This window comes from Hypanus sabinus, chromosome 9 (assembly GCF_030144855.1).
Source record: "Hypanus sabinus isolate sHypSab1 chromosome 9, sHypSab1.hap1, whole genome shotgun sequence".
Taxonomy (NCBI): Eukaryota; Metazoa; Chordata; class Chondrichthyes; order Myliobatiformes; family Dasyatidae; genus Hypanus; species Hypanus sabinus.
In genome coordinates this window covers 130,611,977-130,631,370 of record NC_082714.1, presented here as the reverse complement: position 1 = coordinate 130,631,370, position 19,394 = coordinate 130,611,977, and the positions used below count along the sequence as shown (strand labels likewise).

Here is a 19,394-nt window from a genome sequence, read left to right as displayed (position 1 = left end):
CTCTCAGTTATTGCCAACGGTTTAAGGCTCAAGTGATTTTGTATTATTGTAACAATTTCATCAAATGTCTTGGTTGCTGACTTTGCAGGAGTTATTAGGTTGTGTAAGAGATTGTCTATCCTTGCACCCATTAAGTTAAGAAGTATAGGGGTTTTCTTTTGACCCTTCACATTGTTTATGTTACAATACAGTTTAATCCTCTCAATATACATTTCCCAGCCTTCAGTATTACTATCAAATTCATCGACTTTCCCGACTGAAGCCATCGCCATGTTACTTTCCCTTTAAATTCAGCACATCTTTCACGGTTACTCACAGGTCCTTTGGCTTTTTCGTGCTGTTTAACTCTCGCTGTTTTGTCCCATAACTGTGGGTGCAGTTTATGATATTTTCTGATATTCAGCTTCGTTCTTGTCGCCAATTTTTTGTGTCTGTGCACGACTACATATATACTAAATAAAAGCATGGACAATACTGGTGTATTTGCATTGCAGTGAGAGAGCACGAACAACGCAAGTGCATAGACAACAGTGCATGTGCAACCTACAGATTAATACGTAACGCTAAGGGGGTGGAGGCCATTGCTCTAGAAGAAATAGACTCATAGATTACAATTACCATAAAATAATAAAATATAACTCAAAAAGCAGCACAGGTAAACTGTAAACAGTAAACAGTACAGTAAACTACAAACAGCTCACTATTCTTGTGACAAGACCTCAAAGTTGGCAGGGTATTCATTAGTCTCACAGCCTGTGGGAAGAAGCTGTTACCCAGTCTAGCTGTCCAAGTCCTGATGCTCCTGTACCTCCTTCTTCATGGCAGTGGATCATATAGATTGAAGGATGGATAGTGATGGATCCTCGACAATATTTTGGGCCCTATGTCTGTAACTCTCACAGTAAATTTCACAAGTAGGATCCAATCATCCTCTTGATATTTTTTATTGTCCTCTGATGTCTTGCAGCTTCCATACCACACCGTGTTGCAGCCACACAGAGCACTCTCGATAGTGCTCCTGTTAAAATGGGGAGGGGGAGCATTGCACGCCTCAGTCCCCTCAGGAAGTCCTGTGTTTTCTTGACTACTGAAGAGGAGTTATGGATCCAGGTTATCTCATCCATTATGTACACATCAAGGAACTTTGTGCTCTTCACTCTCTCCATGGCAGAGCCATTGACGTGCAGTGGAGAGTGGTCAGAAATCCACAATCACCTCTTTTGCCTTGCCCAGATTGAGACTCAGGTTGTTATTCTTGCACCATTAACAACTCTCTCTACCTCCTCTCTGTATGTCAGCTCATCATTGTTGCTATTGAGGCCAAACACTGTTATGTCATCAGAGAAAATGAACTTGATGATGCAATTTGAGCAGAACCTGCCAGTGCAGTCACGAATCAGCAGCGTGAACAGCTAGTGGCTGAGCACACAGCCCTGGTGAGCATCAGTACTCAGCGTGATCGAGCTTGAGATGTTGCTGCCATTTGCAACTGACTGGGGTCTTTACATCAAGGAGTCCAGGATCCAGTTACAGAGAGGGGTGTTGAGTCCCAACTAGGACTGTTTACCCACCAGCTTCTGACAGATGATCATGTTCAATAATGAGCTGAAGTCAATGGACAACATCCTGGCGTATGAGCTATCATTTCCTGGGTAGAGCAGGACAGAATGGAGGGTTAGAGCTGTGGCATCATCAGCGGATTGGTTTGAGAGTAAGCGGGCTAGAAAGGGTCCAATGTAGCTGGAAGGTGGGATTTATACAATCCAATACCAGATGCTCAAAGCGCTTCGTGCTTGTTGAAGTTAGTGCCACTGGGTGATAATTGGTTAGACCGGTTACAATTGCTCTCTTGAGCACTGGAGTGATCATGGCTGCCTTGAAGCCTACAGTAACAAAGATCTGCTTCAGAGAGATATTAGATACTTCTATTAACTTCTATTAACAGTCCTTAAGCACATTGCCTGGTATGTTGATTGCACCCCCCCCCCCCACAGTTTTGTGTGGGTTTACTTTGGCTAGGATCCTCCTCTCCTCTGCTGTGACCAGACAGGGTGCCTGTTCCTTAGGAGGAGAGGGAGCGTTCCTCAATGTCACTTCATTCAGTGAATCCAATCGTGCATAGAAGGCATTCAGCCTATCAGGTAGGGAGGCACCATTGTTGTTGATGCGCAAGGTGGACTTGTAATCTGTTATAGCTTGTATAGCTTTCCACATGCACTGCGTGTCCCTGATGCATAAAGGCACCTGTGAATTTTCTGTGCATACTCGCACTCTTGCTGACCTTAGAGTCGTCCTGTTCGGCGATCTGAAGGCAGTGCCCTGATCCCTAAGCAGCGCACGAGCCTCTGCCGTCAGCCATGGCTTCTGGTTTGCCCTGGCAGTGCAGTGTTTAAACATGGGAATATCCTCAATGCACGTTCCAGTCACTGATCCTGCATATTCCTCAATGTTGGTGTGATGAGGTAGCCACCTCCCTGAATAAGCTCCAGTCCGTGCTTTTGACACAGTCCTGCAGTGCTAAGGTGACACCTTCTGGCCAGGTTCTGATCTCCCTGTGAACTGGTTTTACTCAGTTATCAATGGCTTCTATGCAAGGATTAGCAAAATGGATACATGGTCTGAGTATCCGGGGTGAGGCCTTGGAGTCTCCACAAATGTTGGCATTAGCATACATAAATTGTAAATTCTATAATTACAGTACTTTTAAATGTAAATTGCAAGCATAATCAACTTTTCTCTTGCTCTTATGCTTCAGGAAGACTGAAGTTGCAACTCATAAAATATTAAAGTTTTTAGTTGCAAATACTGCAGTCATAGAATATGAAGTGGACATTTTCTCTGCCTTTAGCTTGGGAAATTAGTAATTTATTTTCTTAAAGCTTTCTTAGTTGCTTCTGTTTATGATTAAGATTTAAATTATGCCTCATTAAAGTAATTTGGGATTCCTTACTTTGAACAAACCAGGAACAGGGAACTGTGAAACTAAATTTGGAAAGTTACTCAATAGATGAAATGAGGATTAAGCATTGCCTTCATTTGTGAATTCTAGCAGAACGTTCTTCTCAGATTAAAAAGATTGTACAAGAATCTAAGTTACTAGCAATTTGATCAAAGTCACATGCATGATTCGGAGAATGGTAGTTTTATGTGACTTCACTACCATAGATCCTAAGGAAAAGTAAATTATGGCTGGTGAATAAAGGATGTTAAGGTTGATTATAATGACTTTAATTTGTTTTAGTGGCATTATGATCCTCACCAGAGGTTCAGCAAATGATTGACATGAATCACAAAGGTTCCAGTTTTGCTTTCAATCAGTTGATATTGTAAAACGTGATAAAATTGTATCAGATATTCCTGTGTTAGGGAGAGGAAGTAAGTTTCTGCTCTGGAGTGACCCTGAATTTAAGCTAGCATATACAAATATCATAAAGACCAACACACAAACTGCTGGAGGAACTCAGCAAGACAGGCAGCATCTGTGGAAATGATTAAGCAATCGACATTTCAGGCTGAGACGCTTCTTCAGGACTGGAAAGAAAGGGGGAATATGGGAGAATAAGAAGGTTGTGGGCGGAGAAGGAGGATAGCTAGAAGGTGATAGGTGAAGCCTATGATGAATGGCTGGAAAGGAAGGAATCTGAGAGGGGAGTAGAAATAAAGGTCATATTCTGCCAAGTGATCTACTGATGCACCCAGTCTGAAATCTATGCAGCAAAAAACACTGTGTAGAGAGTATTTGTACAAGCAGGTTTCAAACGATACATATGAAAAAAGAGTGCAAACTGCGGAGCTATATAGCGGAGCATTATCCTGATACCCAGTTATTCATTGGTCATTGATCATGCTGTTCATGAACTGAGTTACACAAAGAATTACATTGATAAAATATAAGTGACACTGACTGATATGTGAATGTTACAGTGTTCCTAAGAAGAATTAAAAATAAATATTAAATTGAAGAGAGATTTTCACCTCAAACCTTTTTCTACATGATTAATTGGATGTAATTATGGGAGATGGGCAAACATGCTAAGTTTTGAGAGTGATACAGAATACAGCCATTTCCCCACAGCTTCAGTGACCAGGGTTTGATTCCAACCTCCTGGATTGTCTGCATGGCATTTGTAAGTTGTCCATGTGAGAGAGTTTCTTCTGAGTGCTTGGGTTTCCTTCCACGTCCTTAAAGGGGCAGCACAGTAGTGAAGTAGTTAGCACAATGCTTTACAGTATCAGTGACCCATGTTCATTTCCTGCTGCTGTCTGTAAGGAGTTCGTATGTTCTTCTCATGACCATGTGGGTTTCCTCCGGGTGCTCTGGTTTCCTCCCACAGTCCAAAGATGTTCTAGTTGGTAGGGTAATTGCTCATTGTAAGTTGTCCCGTGATTAGGCTAGGGTTAATTTAGGGGTTGATGGGCTGTGTGGGTCAAAGAGACAGAAGGAAATGTATGACAATAAATAAATAGATAGATAGATAAATGGGCTGGTAAGTTAATCGACTACTGTAAATTGTCCCTATGTTGTGAGTGAGTGATAGAATCTGCTGGGAATGTAGGAAGAATAAAATAGGATTAGTGTAAATGAGTGCCTGATGGAAGCACGAACTCGAGGGACAAAGGACATGTGTCTATGTTGCATAACTCTGTAATTGTCCAGCCTTACTGTGGTTTAAAATGAGGGGACTGCAGATTACAAAATTTAGAAATGTTTTAAGAAACACATGCTTAGTTAATCCTATGACTGCTAACAACAACTTTGGTCAGTAAAGCAGTTATTCAGCATTATCTGTTTGTAGACTGCAAGAATCAGTCCAGATCCTATTTAAATCAGCTTCTTTTTTGTTATTTATTCTCAGCATTCCTCAAATCGTTTTAAACATAGACCTCGCACCGACAATTTTAGATATTGCAGGTCTAGATATTCCAGCTGACATGGATGGCAAATCCATTCTGAAACTCTTAGACACTGAGAAACCTGTCAACAGGTAAGAGTGCCCTGTTTTACTGATGCTAAATACATCAAATTTGTGTGTTATTATGTAAATTTCTGCCATTTTAATGGATCTTTTCCAATAATTTTCTATGACTGTGCTTGTTTTTCATTTAAGCCATTTTAATAATTTAACTGGTTAAAATTCATAAAATGCATGCAATTAGTTTTTGCAGGATGTTTTCATTATTCCTATGATTGTGTTATGTGTTCTTTGTGATGGAAAGATCATAAATCCTTAGATTACATGGAATAAGGAAGGCAAATGCAATATTAGCATTCATTTCCACAGGACTAGAATGTCAAAGCAAGGATGTAATGTTAAGACTTTATACGGCACTGGTAAGAGCACAATTGGAGTATTGTGAACAGGTTTGGGCTCTATACCTTAGAAAGGATATACTGGCATTGGAGATTGTCCAAAGGAGGTTTACAAGAATGATCCCAAGAATGGAAGGGTTAACTTATGAGGAGCTATTAATGGATGTGAACTTGTACACTCTGGAGTCTAGAAGAATGAGGGGGTAATCTCATTGAAATCTACCTAATATTGAAAGGCCTAGATATAGTGGCTGTGGAGAGTATGTTTCCAATAGTGGGGAAGTCTAGGACCAAAGGTGACAGCTTCAGAATGGAAAGTTATCCCTTTTGAACAGAGATGAGGAAGAATATCTTTAGCCAGAGGGTGGGGAAACTGTGGAATTCATTGCCACAGGTAGCTCTGGCGGCCATCATTGGGTATATTTAAAGCAGAGGTTGTTAGGCTCTTGATCAATAAAGACATCAGAAATTCCAGGGAGAAGGAAGGAAAATGGAGCAGAGAGGGAAATAAAGCAGCCATGGTCAAACGTGGAGCAGATTCAATGAGCCAAAAGGTCTAATTCTTCTCCTTTGTCTTGAAGACTTAGGGAATTTATTGATATTTGACAAACATTTAATCAGCTAGAAAAAATAATGAAATTTGTAAACAGGTGAATAATAATTGCTATATACATTTCTGAATAATTGTATGCACTTTCAGTTTTATCTTCTAAAGTTAGTTTAATCAGTTGTTATTAATATTATTCAACCTGCTAGAATGGTTGATAGATATCACAGAAGAAAGGGCACTGTTGCTTGTAGAATTATGCTTGGGAAATCATATGCTGACAACCACGACAAGTGTAACACAGTAAGAAAGGAGTAGAGTGCAAGTGTTCATAATTTGAATTACAAATTAGTTGCAGCAATTAGAACATCAAAATTTTCATTTGTGTTAAAATCAATGGGATAAAAATTAGGCTGCCTCTTTAAAAATGGATAATTTGCAGAGAGCACATATAATTTTCAATTTTTCTCCATAACAACTTTGTGAAAAGATACAACAAATTGGTGAATTAATTCACTAAGGGTGATAAGACCTTAAGATATAGGAGCAGAATTAGGCCAATTGGCCCATCGAGTCTGCTCCACAAATTCATCAAGACTGATCAAAATTTCCTTACTCACCACAGACTTAACCTGCAAACTAGCCTTCAGGAAATCCTGCTCAAGAACTCACAAGTCCCTTTGTGTATCAGTTTTTTTGTATTTTCTCTCCATATAGAAAACTGTCAACCCTTTCACTTCTTCTACCAAAGTGCATGACCATATACTTTCCAACACTCTGTTCCATCTGCTATTTCTTTACCCATTCCCCCAATCTGTCTAAGTCTTTCTGTAGCCTCTCTACTTAAAACCACCTGCCTCTCCACCTATCTTCATATTGTCTGCAAACTTTGCAACAAATCCATCAATTCCATCACCTAAATCATTGACATACAATGTAAAAAGAATTGGCACCAACACACACCCATGTGGAACATCACTATTAATTAACAGCCAACCAGAAAAGGGTCCTTTGATTCCCACTCTGAGTCATGCTAATCAGCCACTGCTTTATCCGTGCTAGTATGTTTCCTATAATGCCTTGGGCTTGTAGATTGTTGAACAGCCTCCTGTGGGGCACCTTGTCAATGGCCTTCTGAAAATCCAAGTATACATCATAATCACAAATTCTCCTTTGTCTATCCTGCTTGGTATTTCTTCAAAGAATTTCAACAGATTTGTCAGGCAAGATTTTCCCTTCAGGAAACCATGCTGACAATGGTCTATTTAGCATGAGCCTCCAAGTATCCTGAGACCTCATTCTTAATAATTGACGCCAACATCTTCGCAATCACTGAGGTCTCACTAACTGGCCTAAAGTTTCTTTTCTTCTGCTTATCTCCCTTCTTGATGAGTGGAGTGACTTCTGCAATTTTCAAGTCTTCCAGAACCATTCCAGAATCTAGTGATTCTTGAAAGATCATTACTAATAGCTCCACAATCTCTGCAGCCACCTCTTTCTGAACCATGGGGTGTAGACCATCTGGTTCAGGTGATTTATCTTTCAGTTTCCCAAAAACCATCTCTCTGTTTATGGTAACTCCACACACGTCATGCCCCCTCACATCTGGAACTTCCACCATACTGCTAGTGTCTTCCACAGTGAAGACTGATGCAAAATACTTATTCAGTTTGTCTGCAATTTTGTTAACCCCATTACTACCTCTCCAATATTGTGTTCCAGTGGTCTGTTATCCACTCTCATTGCTCTTTTACACTTTATGTATCTGAAGACACTTTTGGTAACCTCTTTAATATTATTTTCTATCTTACTTTGCATTTGATCTTTTCCTTCTTAATGACAGTTTTTGTTGACTTCTGTTGGTTTTTAAAAGATTTCCAATCCTCTAGCTTCCCACTAATTTTTGCTCTATTATATGCACTCTCTTCGGTTTTTACGTTGGCTCTTCTTAGCCATGGTTGCATCATCTTTCCTTTAGAATACTTTTTCCTCTTTGGGATGTATATATCTTGAGCCTTCTGAATTGCTTTCAGAATGTCCAGCTGTTGCTGCTCTGCCATCATCCCTGCCATTGTTCTTTTCCAATCAATTCTGGCCAACTCCTGTCTCATACCTCTGTAATTACCTTTAATTCACTGTAATACTGATTCAATTGACTTAAGCTTCTCCTTTTCACATTTCAGGGTGAATTTGATCACGCTATGATCACCTTCCCTAAGGATTCTTTTACCTTAAGCTCTCTAATCAATCCTGGTGGGCCCAAACATGGGCTGCTCTAAAATGTCATCTCATAGGTACTCCAGTAATTCCTTCTCCTGTAATCCAGTACCAAACTGATTTTCCAAATCTGCCTGCATATTACAGCCCTCCATGTCTATTGTAACATTGCCCTTTTGGCATGCATTTTTATCTCCCATTGTAATTTGTAGGCCACATCCTAACTACAGTTTGGGAGACTGTATCCAACTCCTATTAGGGGTTTTACCCTTGCAGTTCTTATGTTCTTCTAATTCTTCTGAGTTACTGGTTCATGTTATGTACCATGACTGCTGCAACTGGAATTCCAGTAGGAAGAGCAAGAACGGAGGACTGGAGTTCAGTAATGGAGACATGTGCTCCAGTTGTACAAGGCCCTGGTGAGACTGCTTCTACAATACCCTGTATACATCCAATGTGCATACCCAAGGTAGCAGATACTTACAACAGAAGGAGTCTTCAAAATATCCTCAAGTTAATTCTTCAGAATTGAATAGTGGAAGTTTAAACAAACTAGGTTTGTTTACTTTTGAGTTTGAAAGAAAGCAAGATAAGATATAAGATGTTATAAGATGATCCGGTAAAAGCATTCCAATTTTTAACAGAACATGTAAAACAGATGTGGAATTGCTGTTCCTCCTGACTGGATGTTTTATAGCTGCACAGTGGAAAGTATACTGAATGGTTGTGCTTGGTATGGAAACACCGGGGTCCATGAATGGAAAAAACTACAAAAAATGTTAGATACAGACCAGTACGTCATGGAAAAAAGTGCTCCTCCCATTGATCACACTAATGCAGAGTCCACAAGGAAGCAATATGAGTTATCAAAGACCTCCACCATAAAGCCATTTTCTCTTCTCACTGCTGCCATTTGGCAGGAGGGAGAGGAGCCTTAGGTCCCACACTACCAGGTTCAGGAGCAATTATTACCCTTCAACCATCAGTGTGAATAACTTCACTCACCTCAACACTGAACTGAGTCCATAACAAATGGACTCACTTTCAAGAGCTCCACAACTCATGTTCTTAGTATTATTTATTCATTATTATTATTAGTAGTAGTAGCAGTAGCAGTAGTAGTATTTGCATAGTTTGTCTTGTTTTGCACGTTGGTTGCTTATCGTTCTTTGTTGATGTGTAGTTTTTCATTGATTGGATTGTAGTTCTTTTGTTTTACTGTGAATGCCCACAAGAAAATAAATCTCAGGTTTGTATATGGTGATATAAACAGTACACACTGTGATAATATATGTATTTTGAATTTCAAATGTGAAATTTGGGGCAGCTAGTGCCAGAGTTACAGTTTTAAGATAAAAGTCTGATTATGACAAGGGTTGAAGGTGCAAAGAATTTATTTTTGTTACCCAGATTATGGCAAGTGTGACTGAGATGGTTGTGGGTGCTCAGTTACATAGAATTTTAAAAACAATTGATTGACATCTTAGGGCAGGTGTTCCAAACTTTTTCAATGCCATGGACTCCTACTAATAACTGAGCGGTCTGTGGACCCCAGGTTGGGAACCCCTGTCTTAGGGGAATCAAAAGATGTGGAGTTAGTCAGTAAAACAGCACTATGTGATCTTATCAAATTACACAACAAGCATGAAGGCTTGCATGTGTTCTCCTGCTTCTACTACTTAAGTTCTTACATGGTTAGGTAGGTGTTTTGTAGAGAGAGTAAGTTCCAAAATGGGACTGAAGGTTCATACCCCTCTATTTATTCCAGACACTAAATTACATAAAGCGTAACATTCCAAGAACTAGTTTGCTGTTTTCATAATACCTTAATTCTGTATTTTCAAAGCAATTAAGTGTATTTATAAGTATTCCACGTTAAAAACAGGTTTATCTAATTTGCGTGACAATAGTTTATACCGATTTCTGCAAGCGTGTAACATTATTCTTCAAATGTGAAGTAAAATATGACATGGTATAAATACCATACGATGTAGCCATATCATATAGGTCAGAAGAGCAAATCATATTTTTCTATGCTAGCACATTACAAAAGATGTTCTTATATCCAGGTAACCTTTATATCAGTGGTGGTGCTAATTGTTCTATAATTGCCAATAAACTAAATCCAATCAGCGATAACAATTAACTAGATTATTTTTGAAATATCCATTGATTCTTTAGACCAATCTGGTCTGAAAAAGGAATGGACATTATACAGATTCCATTGATACTGATAGGCAAAAACCTGTATACAGTTTACTAATGTAATCATTCTGTTATTTGCAGGTTCAACTCAAACAAGAAAACCAAGGTTTGGCGAGATTCATTTCTTGTGGAAAGAGGGTATGAAATAAATATTTCTTAAGCAAAAATTGCATGATTATTGTTTCCATAAAGCAAGTCTTAATGCAGCAGTGCTTTTGTTTTATCAGTAAACTACTCCACAAAAGAGATGAAACTAAAAACACCCAAGAAGAAAATTTCCTACCCAAGTATGAAAGAGTAAAAGATCTTTGCCAGAAGGCAGAATATCAGACACCCTGTGAGCAAATTGGTCAGGTAAGGACATTCTGGTGCTGAAGCTTGTGAACTGTAGAATAAATTAATAAGTCCAATCACAGAGGTGAGCTTCCTCAAAACAAATTCCAGGGCTCTTCATTAACTGTAATTCAGGAATTCATATAATTATACATAAATTATGATGATTAAGTGAATTTCACATGAAAGGCTGATAATATGTGACTTATGTGGCTCCATGTAAAAGATTTGGAATGTGGATAGGACATGAAAACAGAAATGAAAAAGTGGAGGATTTAACAGTAAGGAAAAGAGAAAAATGGTAAAGACCTGAGATGGACTTAGTATTCTCAAGTAGCTATTGTACCAAGTGTTAAAATATCAAATTGTATTATGAATAGATGAATCTGGTTTTTGAGCTTACTTCTAGCATGACCTATTTTGTTTTGTTAATTTACATTGATTGCTTCAGATTGTGGAATTTTGTCTCAATCCTGTATTTAGGATTTATGAATATTGAACACCAGTCTGAAGATTAAAGTGTACTCAGTCATACAGTGAAACATTTGAGGACAATTTTGTGGATTAGGTTGGACTGGACTTGTACTTGATGATTTTACTGAACATCATTAAATAACTGACAGATTGAATGAGGGGCACCTCATTTCATCTGTGGATTTGATTTGAAATCAGTGGAATATAAATTCTCAAATTCACAGCAGAGCAGAAATTATTATTCAGTACCATGCAACCACACAACAGAACCAAGCCCTTTTCTCTGAATATATTCCTAAAGAGAAATTGGATTCCATAACAGGAGAGAGATTTCAAAAGAAGTGAGCAGGGACAGTCGGGACATTTTGCGCGCCACAGTTCCCAAGGAGATGCTGAATTTTGTAGTGGGAGAGGGAATTCAAAAGAAGTGAGTGGTAGCAGTCAGAACATTCTTCACGCCACAGATCCTGAGGAGACCTCAGAGTGTGCATAACTAATTATTTGGCAAGGTCCAATAAAATGAATTTAGGTTTAAGAGGAGCGGCCATTGTGTGAGTGCACCAGTGTTAGAGTGGGGAGATCAGGCTTTGGTGAGGAGAGGCAGAGACTGTAGGTAGATTTTTGTTTATTTTTTTTCTTTCTTTCTTAATGGATAGTTGGGATAGTGGGGATGCCAGGCTGGCTAATGGAATGCTCCTCTTGCGGGATGTGGGAAGGCAGTGAGACCTCCAGTGTTCCTGATGGCTACACCTGCAAAAAGTGCACCCAGCTGCAGCTTCTTTCAGAACATGTTAAGGAGTTGTAACTGGAGCTGGGTGAAGACCTAATCAATCAGGAGGCTAAGCGGTTGATCAACAGGACATACAGGAAGGTACTGCAGTTACCCCCAGGATGCAGGCAGGGCACAGGTAACTGGATGAACACCAGAAGGGGGAAAGGGGATAGGCAGCCAATGCAGAGTATCCCTGTGGCTGTTTCTGTCAACAGGTATACAGGACTGCTCTGGATACTATTTGTGGGTGGGGGGTTAGAATGACATAGTAGAGGAATGTGACAATGATCAGATCACTGGCATTGAGTCTGGCTATGTGGCTCAAAAAGGAAGTGGGGAGAAAAGTTGAGCTGGAGTGATAGAAGATTCATTGGTTATGGAAACAGACAGGATATGCTGTGGATGAGAATAAGACTCCCGGATGATATATTGTCTCCCAGGTGCCCAGTCAGAAACATTTCAGATGGTGTCCATGGCAATCTTAAGTGTCATGAATAGCCAGAGGTCACAGTCCACATCAGCACCAATGACCAGGGTAGGAAAGATGATGAGGTTCAACAAAGTAAGTTCAGGAAGTTGGGTACTAAGTTAAAGGACAGGACCACCAGAGTTGTGATCTCAAGGTGGATATTCGTACCATGTGCTAGAGAGGCCAGAAATAGGAAGATCAACACGTGACTATTAAGATGGCACATGTGGGAGGGCTTCAGATTTTTGGCGCATTGGGCTCTCTTCCTGGGAAGGCAGGACCTGGACAGAAGGGATGGTTTGCACCTGAACTAGAGAGGAATTGATATCCTTGCAGGAATGTTTGCTAGTGCAGCGTGGAGGGGAAGACGTGGTTAAACTAGAGTTGCAGATGGATAGTTACACAGTGCCAGGGAAATAGTAGAGTGGTTGGGGGAAAAATGTGGTTAAGCCTATATAGCAAGCCTAGAATCGAATCTTTGAACATGGTGGGACTAATGTTCTGAGTTGTGTATCCTTCAGTTCAAAGAGTATTGTAGGAAAGGCAGATGGAGCTTAGGGCATGGATCAAATCATGGAATTATGACATTGTAGCCATCAGTGACATGTGGTTTCAGGAGAGGCAGGATTGACAGCTCAGTGTTCTGGGGTTCTGCTGTTTTAGACATGATAGAGCGGGAAGGATTAACAGGCAAGTTGTGGCATTACTTGTCAGGGAAAATGTCACAGCAAATTTGTAGAGAGATGCTGGAAAAATAAGGTTGTGATAGTAGCTGATTTTAACTTTCCACATACTGACTGGGTCTCCCATATTGTGAAGGGACTGGATGGGTTAGAGTTTCTCATATCTGTTCAGGACAACTTCCTTAATCAGTGCAGAGGTGTCCCAACTACAGAGAGTCCAATACCAGATGTCCTGCTGGGGAATGAGACAGGGCAGGTGAAAGAAGATTGTGTAGGAGAGCACTTGGCATCTAATGATTATATTGCCATTAGTTTAAAGGTAATTATGGAGAAGGATAGGTCTATGCTCAGGCTGAGATTCTAAATTTGAGAAGTTCCAATTTTGATGGTATCAGAAATGATCTGGCAAGTGTGTATTGGGACAGGTAGTTTTCTGGCAAAGGTGTACTTGATAAGTGGGAGTGGGAGTACAATGTTTGTATGTTCCTGTCAGATAAAAGGCAAGAATAACAGGTTTTTGGAACTTCGATTTTCGAGAAATATTGTGGCGCTGGTTAAGAAAAAGAAAGGTGCATTTAGCATGGATGTTCATTGGTTCTTGATTAGTCAGGGTGTGAAGAATTATGGGGAGAGGGCATTAAAATAGGGTTGAGAGGGAAATGGATCAGCCATGATGAAATGGTGCAGCAGACTCAATGGGCCAAGCAGCCTAAATCTGCTCCTATGTCTTATGGTCTTATACAGGGGATATTAAATCACTAATGTGTCTGAGATGCAAAGTGATAAGTACTCTCTTCAAAGCTAAAAACACAATCATTTTTTCACTTAACACCAATCTGTATTTTAGTGTCAAATTGTCAACTATTCCCTTGTAAAACTGTTTAACAGATTTTGAACATTCTGTCCTTTGTGTTATATTGAACATAAATGTGTCATATCACTTGAAAATTACTTTTCAAGTGTACTTCATTTTTGCAAAGAATAATTTGCAGTTTGTAATCCATTGTGTGTTGCCATGTAGACAAATCATTGGACAAACATTTATTTAAAACCAAATCAGTATTTTATCCTCTGGCTGGAAGAAAGGAATGTGGGATGCAACAATTCTCATGAAAGAAATCAGGAATTTTACCTCATTGTAACAGGGCGGGCAAACTTGTTGGCTGTAATGGAGGCTCCAATGCAAGTCATTTTAATTAGTCAGCTCACTCCTAAGGATTGGAGGTTGAGCTGGGGAAGACAGGGTGTGAGGGCAAGGAGTCGGTACCGCTGTATTTTTGCTACATATGAGAAATATATTAGGAGAAACCTCTGTTACACATAATTTACACAGTGGGTATAATTAGAGCTTCAGGATTTTAACTTTATATATAGAAGAACAAGCTCACTGTGTACAGTCTGAATGCCATGCAGTAGAGAGCATATGAGTAACATGAAATATGAGGAATGGGAACTTAATCATAAGAAGTAAATTGGTTAATATATTTCTGTTCAAGGCCATTTTTGAAAGTTGTGCTACAAATTCTAGCTTCAGGCAAATTTCACAGCCAGGTCAGGGCCAGGAAAATTCTCAAACATTTTCCTGCCCAGTCATCGAAACTTCACCGGAAGTACAGTGGAATTTTGTTTGCACACAGAGATGAGTCCGCACACAGTGTCGTATTCAATGAAGCTACAATGGCATTGCAGGTAGATTTCCAGAAATATTTTGTAACAGATCTTTTTAGAGTAATTTTGAATCTACAGTAGCTCAAGAAAATATCTGAAAGATGACAATTCTGGTGCAAAACAATTCTAAACTTCAAAAATTCAAGACTATGCCCAAATCATGCTCCTTCGCTAATTAAACTACTTATTAATCTACAATCCGCTTGAAAAGCACAGCTATCAGATGGTTTTCCTTCAACACTCCCAATTATTTCCATTATCTACAATTGTCACCTTTATTTCTAATATTTAATAAGATATGAAATTCTTTGTAACTGAGGGATGGTTGTCTGGAATTCTACTGATCCTTTTGTGATCTTCAGTACATGATGTTTGGAAATGATGAAGAAACTCGGAGTCCTATCTGAGGTCACATCACCTATTAAGACCAGTTTCTGCATTGTGGCCCCATTTCAGTAGTCTGGGATCCAGGTTCTGCTATTTTCTTCTTCAAATCCTATATAGCTCACCTTCCTCCCTTCACTAAAAGTACGATGTAGATGGATAGATAGATAAAGACTGTGTTTTGCTTAAGTTGTGAAAGGTTCATCAGTTTTGCAATTATTTGGTAAAAATGAACACAAATTGTTGAAGTCTCTTCTGCCTGCCTAGTGTTTATGTAATCCTATATCATGCTAGTTTTCTTACCATACCTTTGACTCCGTTGGTGTCCAAAATTCTAACAATTTCAGAATTGAATACCACCAACTACTCAGAAAGCTGTTGGGAAAGGCAAGGAAAGGATTTACAGAGACATTACTGGCACTGGATGGCTTGAGCTTTAAGCAGACACTGGAGAGGCTGGGGCTCTTTTGAGGCCCTGACTCATTAGCAAATGCACAGTGGCTGCAGTATTCATCATTCTTGACAGAGAAGAGAAAGACTTAAATGGAAGCTGAAGGGCATCTTTTTCACATAGAGGTTGGTGGGTATGTGGAACGAGCTTCCAGAAGAAGTGGTAGACATCAGTTCAATAACAAAATCTTTAAATATTTGGGTCGGTGCATAGATGGCAAAATTAGAGGGATATGGGCCTAACACAGACAGGTGAGACTAACTCAGGTGCCCAGCTTGGTTAGCATGGATGAGGTGGGCTGAAAGCTCTATAAGCCTTTAAATCTCTGCCAGACATCCTGAGCCATTCTCAGAATCTTGCACTTCTCATTGAGATCAGCTCTTAAACTTCAAAACATTAATGCGTAAGTGACAATCTTACAATGTCTTCTTGGTACGCAAAGCCTTCATTCTACCACTTAATCTAGTAAACCTGTGCCACATGACACCTTCTTCCCCTCTGCCATCAGACTTCTGAATGGACAATAAGCTCATGAATACTTCCTCCCTACTTTCTCTTTCTTTTTGCGCTACTTATTTCATTTAACTTTTTAAATATATAAACTCTTTAATGTCAGTTCAGAAAGCTGGTTTAGTAGATTGAATATATGTATTTACTAGTAATTTTCAGTTTTTATTATGAATTGCAATGTACTGCTGTCATACAACAACGAATTTCAAAGCATATGCCAGTGAAATTAATCCTAAATTCTGATTCTGATTCGGACAAGTATATTCTTCCAAGTATAGAGACAAGTGTGGCCTTTTAAAAGCCCAGTTCAAGCTCAGAAATACTTGTTTAAATCTTTGTACTTAAAATCCCTCACAATAAAGGCCAAGTGCCATTTGACTCCCTAATTGCTTGGTGTACTATGCCAGTTCTAGAGAGGTTTCTGCCTATATTGAACCAGCATACCAAATATTATCGAGCTTGAATCATCTATTGTTAAAGTTCTCTCTTTCAAAACAGATATGCTTCTTAGGCCGGAATTTCATGGAAATGTAGCACTGTAGTTGATTTTTAATACTGGATTTTCTAGTGTTGCTTTCATTTGTTAATATTTAAGGCATGTTAAGCCAATAGTAATTGATTTCCTTTTTGAAATAGAGACACAAATTTACTTTCCATTCCAATGTTTGCCATCCATTTTTAAAAGTTCAAAGTTCATAATATTCAAGATTCATAAACTTTATTGTCATTCCAACCATACATCAGCTCTGCAGGGCAGAATGAGACAGCGTTTCCCAGGGGCAAGTGCAATCATAACATAACAAACACAACAAATAGTAAACACAACAATAAATAGTAAAACACAACAGCCACATGTCGGTTAAAATCAAGTTATAAGTGTCCAGTGCAAGTTAAAAGTGTCCAAAGCAGAGTCAGGTAGAGCAGCTATTTAGTAGTCTGACTGCCTGTGGGTGGAAGCTGTTTCGTAACCTTGTGGTTTTTGTTTTGATGCTCCTGTAACGTTTACCTGATGATAGAAGAACAGTTTATGGAGAGGGTGTGAGGGGTCTTTAATGATGTACTGTGTCTTCTGGAGGCATCGACTCTGAAAGAGGTCTTGGACAGAAGGTAGGGAGACCCCAATAACCTTCTCTGCTCCCCTAACCACCCTCTGCAAGGCTTTTTTGTCAGCAGCACTACAGCTGGAGTACCAGTTTGTGATGCAAAAGGTCAGCACACTCTCAACCACACCTCTGTAGAATGTAGTTAAGATGTTAATGGGGAGTGATGCTTGTTTAACTTTCCTCAGAAAGTGCAATCTCTACTGAGCCCGTTTCACAATCCCAGTGGTGTTCCTGGACCAGGTGAGATAGTCTGAGATCTGCACCCCAAGTAATTTGATGTTTTGCACTCTCTCCACTGTGGAGCCGCTGATGCTGAGGGGTATGTGCTCAGGCTGAGACCGTCTAAAATCGACGATCATCTCCTTGGTTTTGGTGACATTAAGCATCAAGTTGTTGTCACTGCACCAGCTCTCTAGGTGTTTAACCTCCTCCCTGTACATTGCTTCATCATTTTTGCTGATGAGTCCCACCACTGTAGTATCATCAACAAATTTAATGATGATAAAATTTATTTTTATATTTATTTTTATATATATTTATATTTTAAAAATTATTTTATTTTAAATAAAATAAAATAAAATTTATTGTCAGAGTACATACATGTCACCACATACAACCCTGAGATTCTTTTTCCTACAGGCAGACCTAGCAAATCTATAGAACAGTAACTGTAAACAGGATCAATGAATATCAAATGGTGCAAATGTAAATATAAATAAATAGATATAAATAACAAGAGCATGAAATAACAAGATAGAGTCCTTAAAGTGAGATCATTGGTTGGGGGAACACCAGAAATAGAATGAGTATAGTTCTCCCCTTTTGTTCAAGAACCTGATGGCTGAGGGATAGTAACTGTTCCTGAACCTGGTGGTGCGAGTCCTGAGGAACCTGTATCTTCTACCTGATGGCAGTAGTGTGAAAAGAGCATGGCGTGGGTGGTGAGGATCTTTGATGATTGATGCTGCTTTCCTGCAGAAACATTTCATGTAGCTGTGCTTGGTGATTCAGGAAAAGCCATCTGCCATCTGATTCCTAACTGGACATTGAATCCGTGAACACAACCTCACTTTTTCAATATATATTATTTCTGTTTTTGCACGATTTTTGATCTCCAATACACATATACTGTAATTGACTTATTTATTTATCTTTTCTTTCTATATTATGTACTGCATTGAACTGCTGATGCAATGTTAATAAATTTCACAACACATGCCGGTGATAATAAGCCTGATTCTGATAGATAGATCTTTGATCCCAAAGGAAATTATAGTGTCACAGTAGCATTAACAAGTCCACAGATATACAAATACTAGAGGAGAAGTAAGAAAGAATAAAAACTAAGAAAGCTCAAATAGTCTAACAGGAGGGGGTGATCCTCCGGCTATAGGCTGATTCATTATAGAGCCTAATGCCAAGGGTAAGAATGACCACATATAGCGCTCTTTGAAGCAGCACAGCAGCTTTGGAGAGGGCTTCACCTGTGATGTACTAGGCTGAATCCATTATCTTTTGTAGGATTTTCCACTCAAAGGCATTGGTGTTCCCATACCAGGCCATAATGCAACCAGTCAGCACACCTTCCACCACACATCTATGGAAGTTTGCCAAAGTTTTCGATGACATGCCAGATCTCCACAAACTCCTGAAGAAAGAGAGACACTGTTATGCTTTCTTTGCAATTATATTTATATGATGTGTCCAGGAGAGGTCCTTCCTCCTAGATAGTGATAACCCAGCAAATTAAAGTTACCGACCCTCTCCACCTCAGATCCTTTGATTATTACTGGCTCATTGGACCTCTTCTGAAGTCTACAATCAGTTCCTTGGTCTTATTGACATTGAGGGAGAGGTTGTTGTTATTACACCACTCAGCTAACTTTTCAATCTCCCTCCTCTATGCTGATTCATCTTCACCCTTGAGACAGTCCACAACATTTTTGTGGGTAAAGTTTCAACGGCAGCAATAAACATATCCTTAGACAATCACTCATCAAGATATTATTTTTAAATTATACATTTGTAACAAAAATCTTCTGCATGTACCTATGTGCATATATCTATATTATCAGAAGCAATCCAAACCAAAATACTTATTACAAATGGTCTTAAAACTAAAATGTTAATTTAATTTCTCTTTCCACAAATAGGTGTTTCCAGATTTTCTGTTTTTTTTTTCATTTCAAATTATTTTAGTCATAATTTATTCATCCCTAATGGTGACCCTCGCTGAATCAATTCCATTACCTTGCAAAACAGTCACC

At 39.2% G+C, this 19,394-nt stretch overlaps 1 protein-coding gene across 6 annotated transcripts in view; it reads left to right on the top strand.

Annotated features, from left to right (window-relative positions):
• The window catches only part of LOC132399808 (extracellular sulfatase Sulf-2-like), a 315,476-nt gene that overhangs the window by 259,973 nt on the left and 36,109 nt on the right, over nt 1–19,394 (top strand). For all 6 annotated transcript variants that reach the window (XM_059980581.1, XM_059980577.1, XM_059980578.1 and 3 more), the window contains 3 exons: nt 4,857–4,985; nt 10,362–10,418; nt 10,508–10,634. In XM_059980581.1, coding sequence (XP_059836564.1) covers nt 4,857–4,985; nt 10,362–10,418; nt 10,508–10,634 — 313 coding nt within the window. The remainder of the gene's footprint in view (nt 1–4,856; nt 4,986–10,361; nt 10,419–10,507; nt 10,635–19,394) is intronic.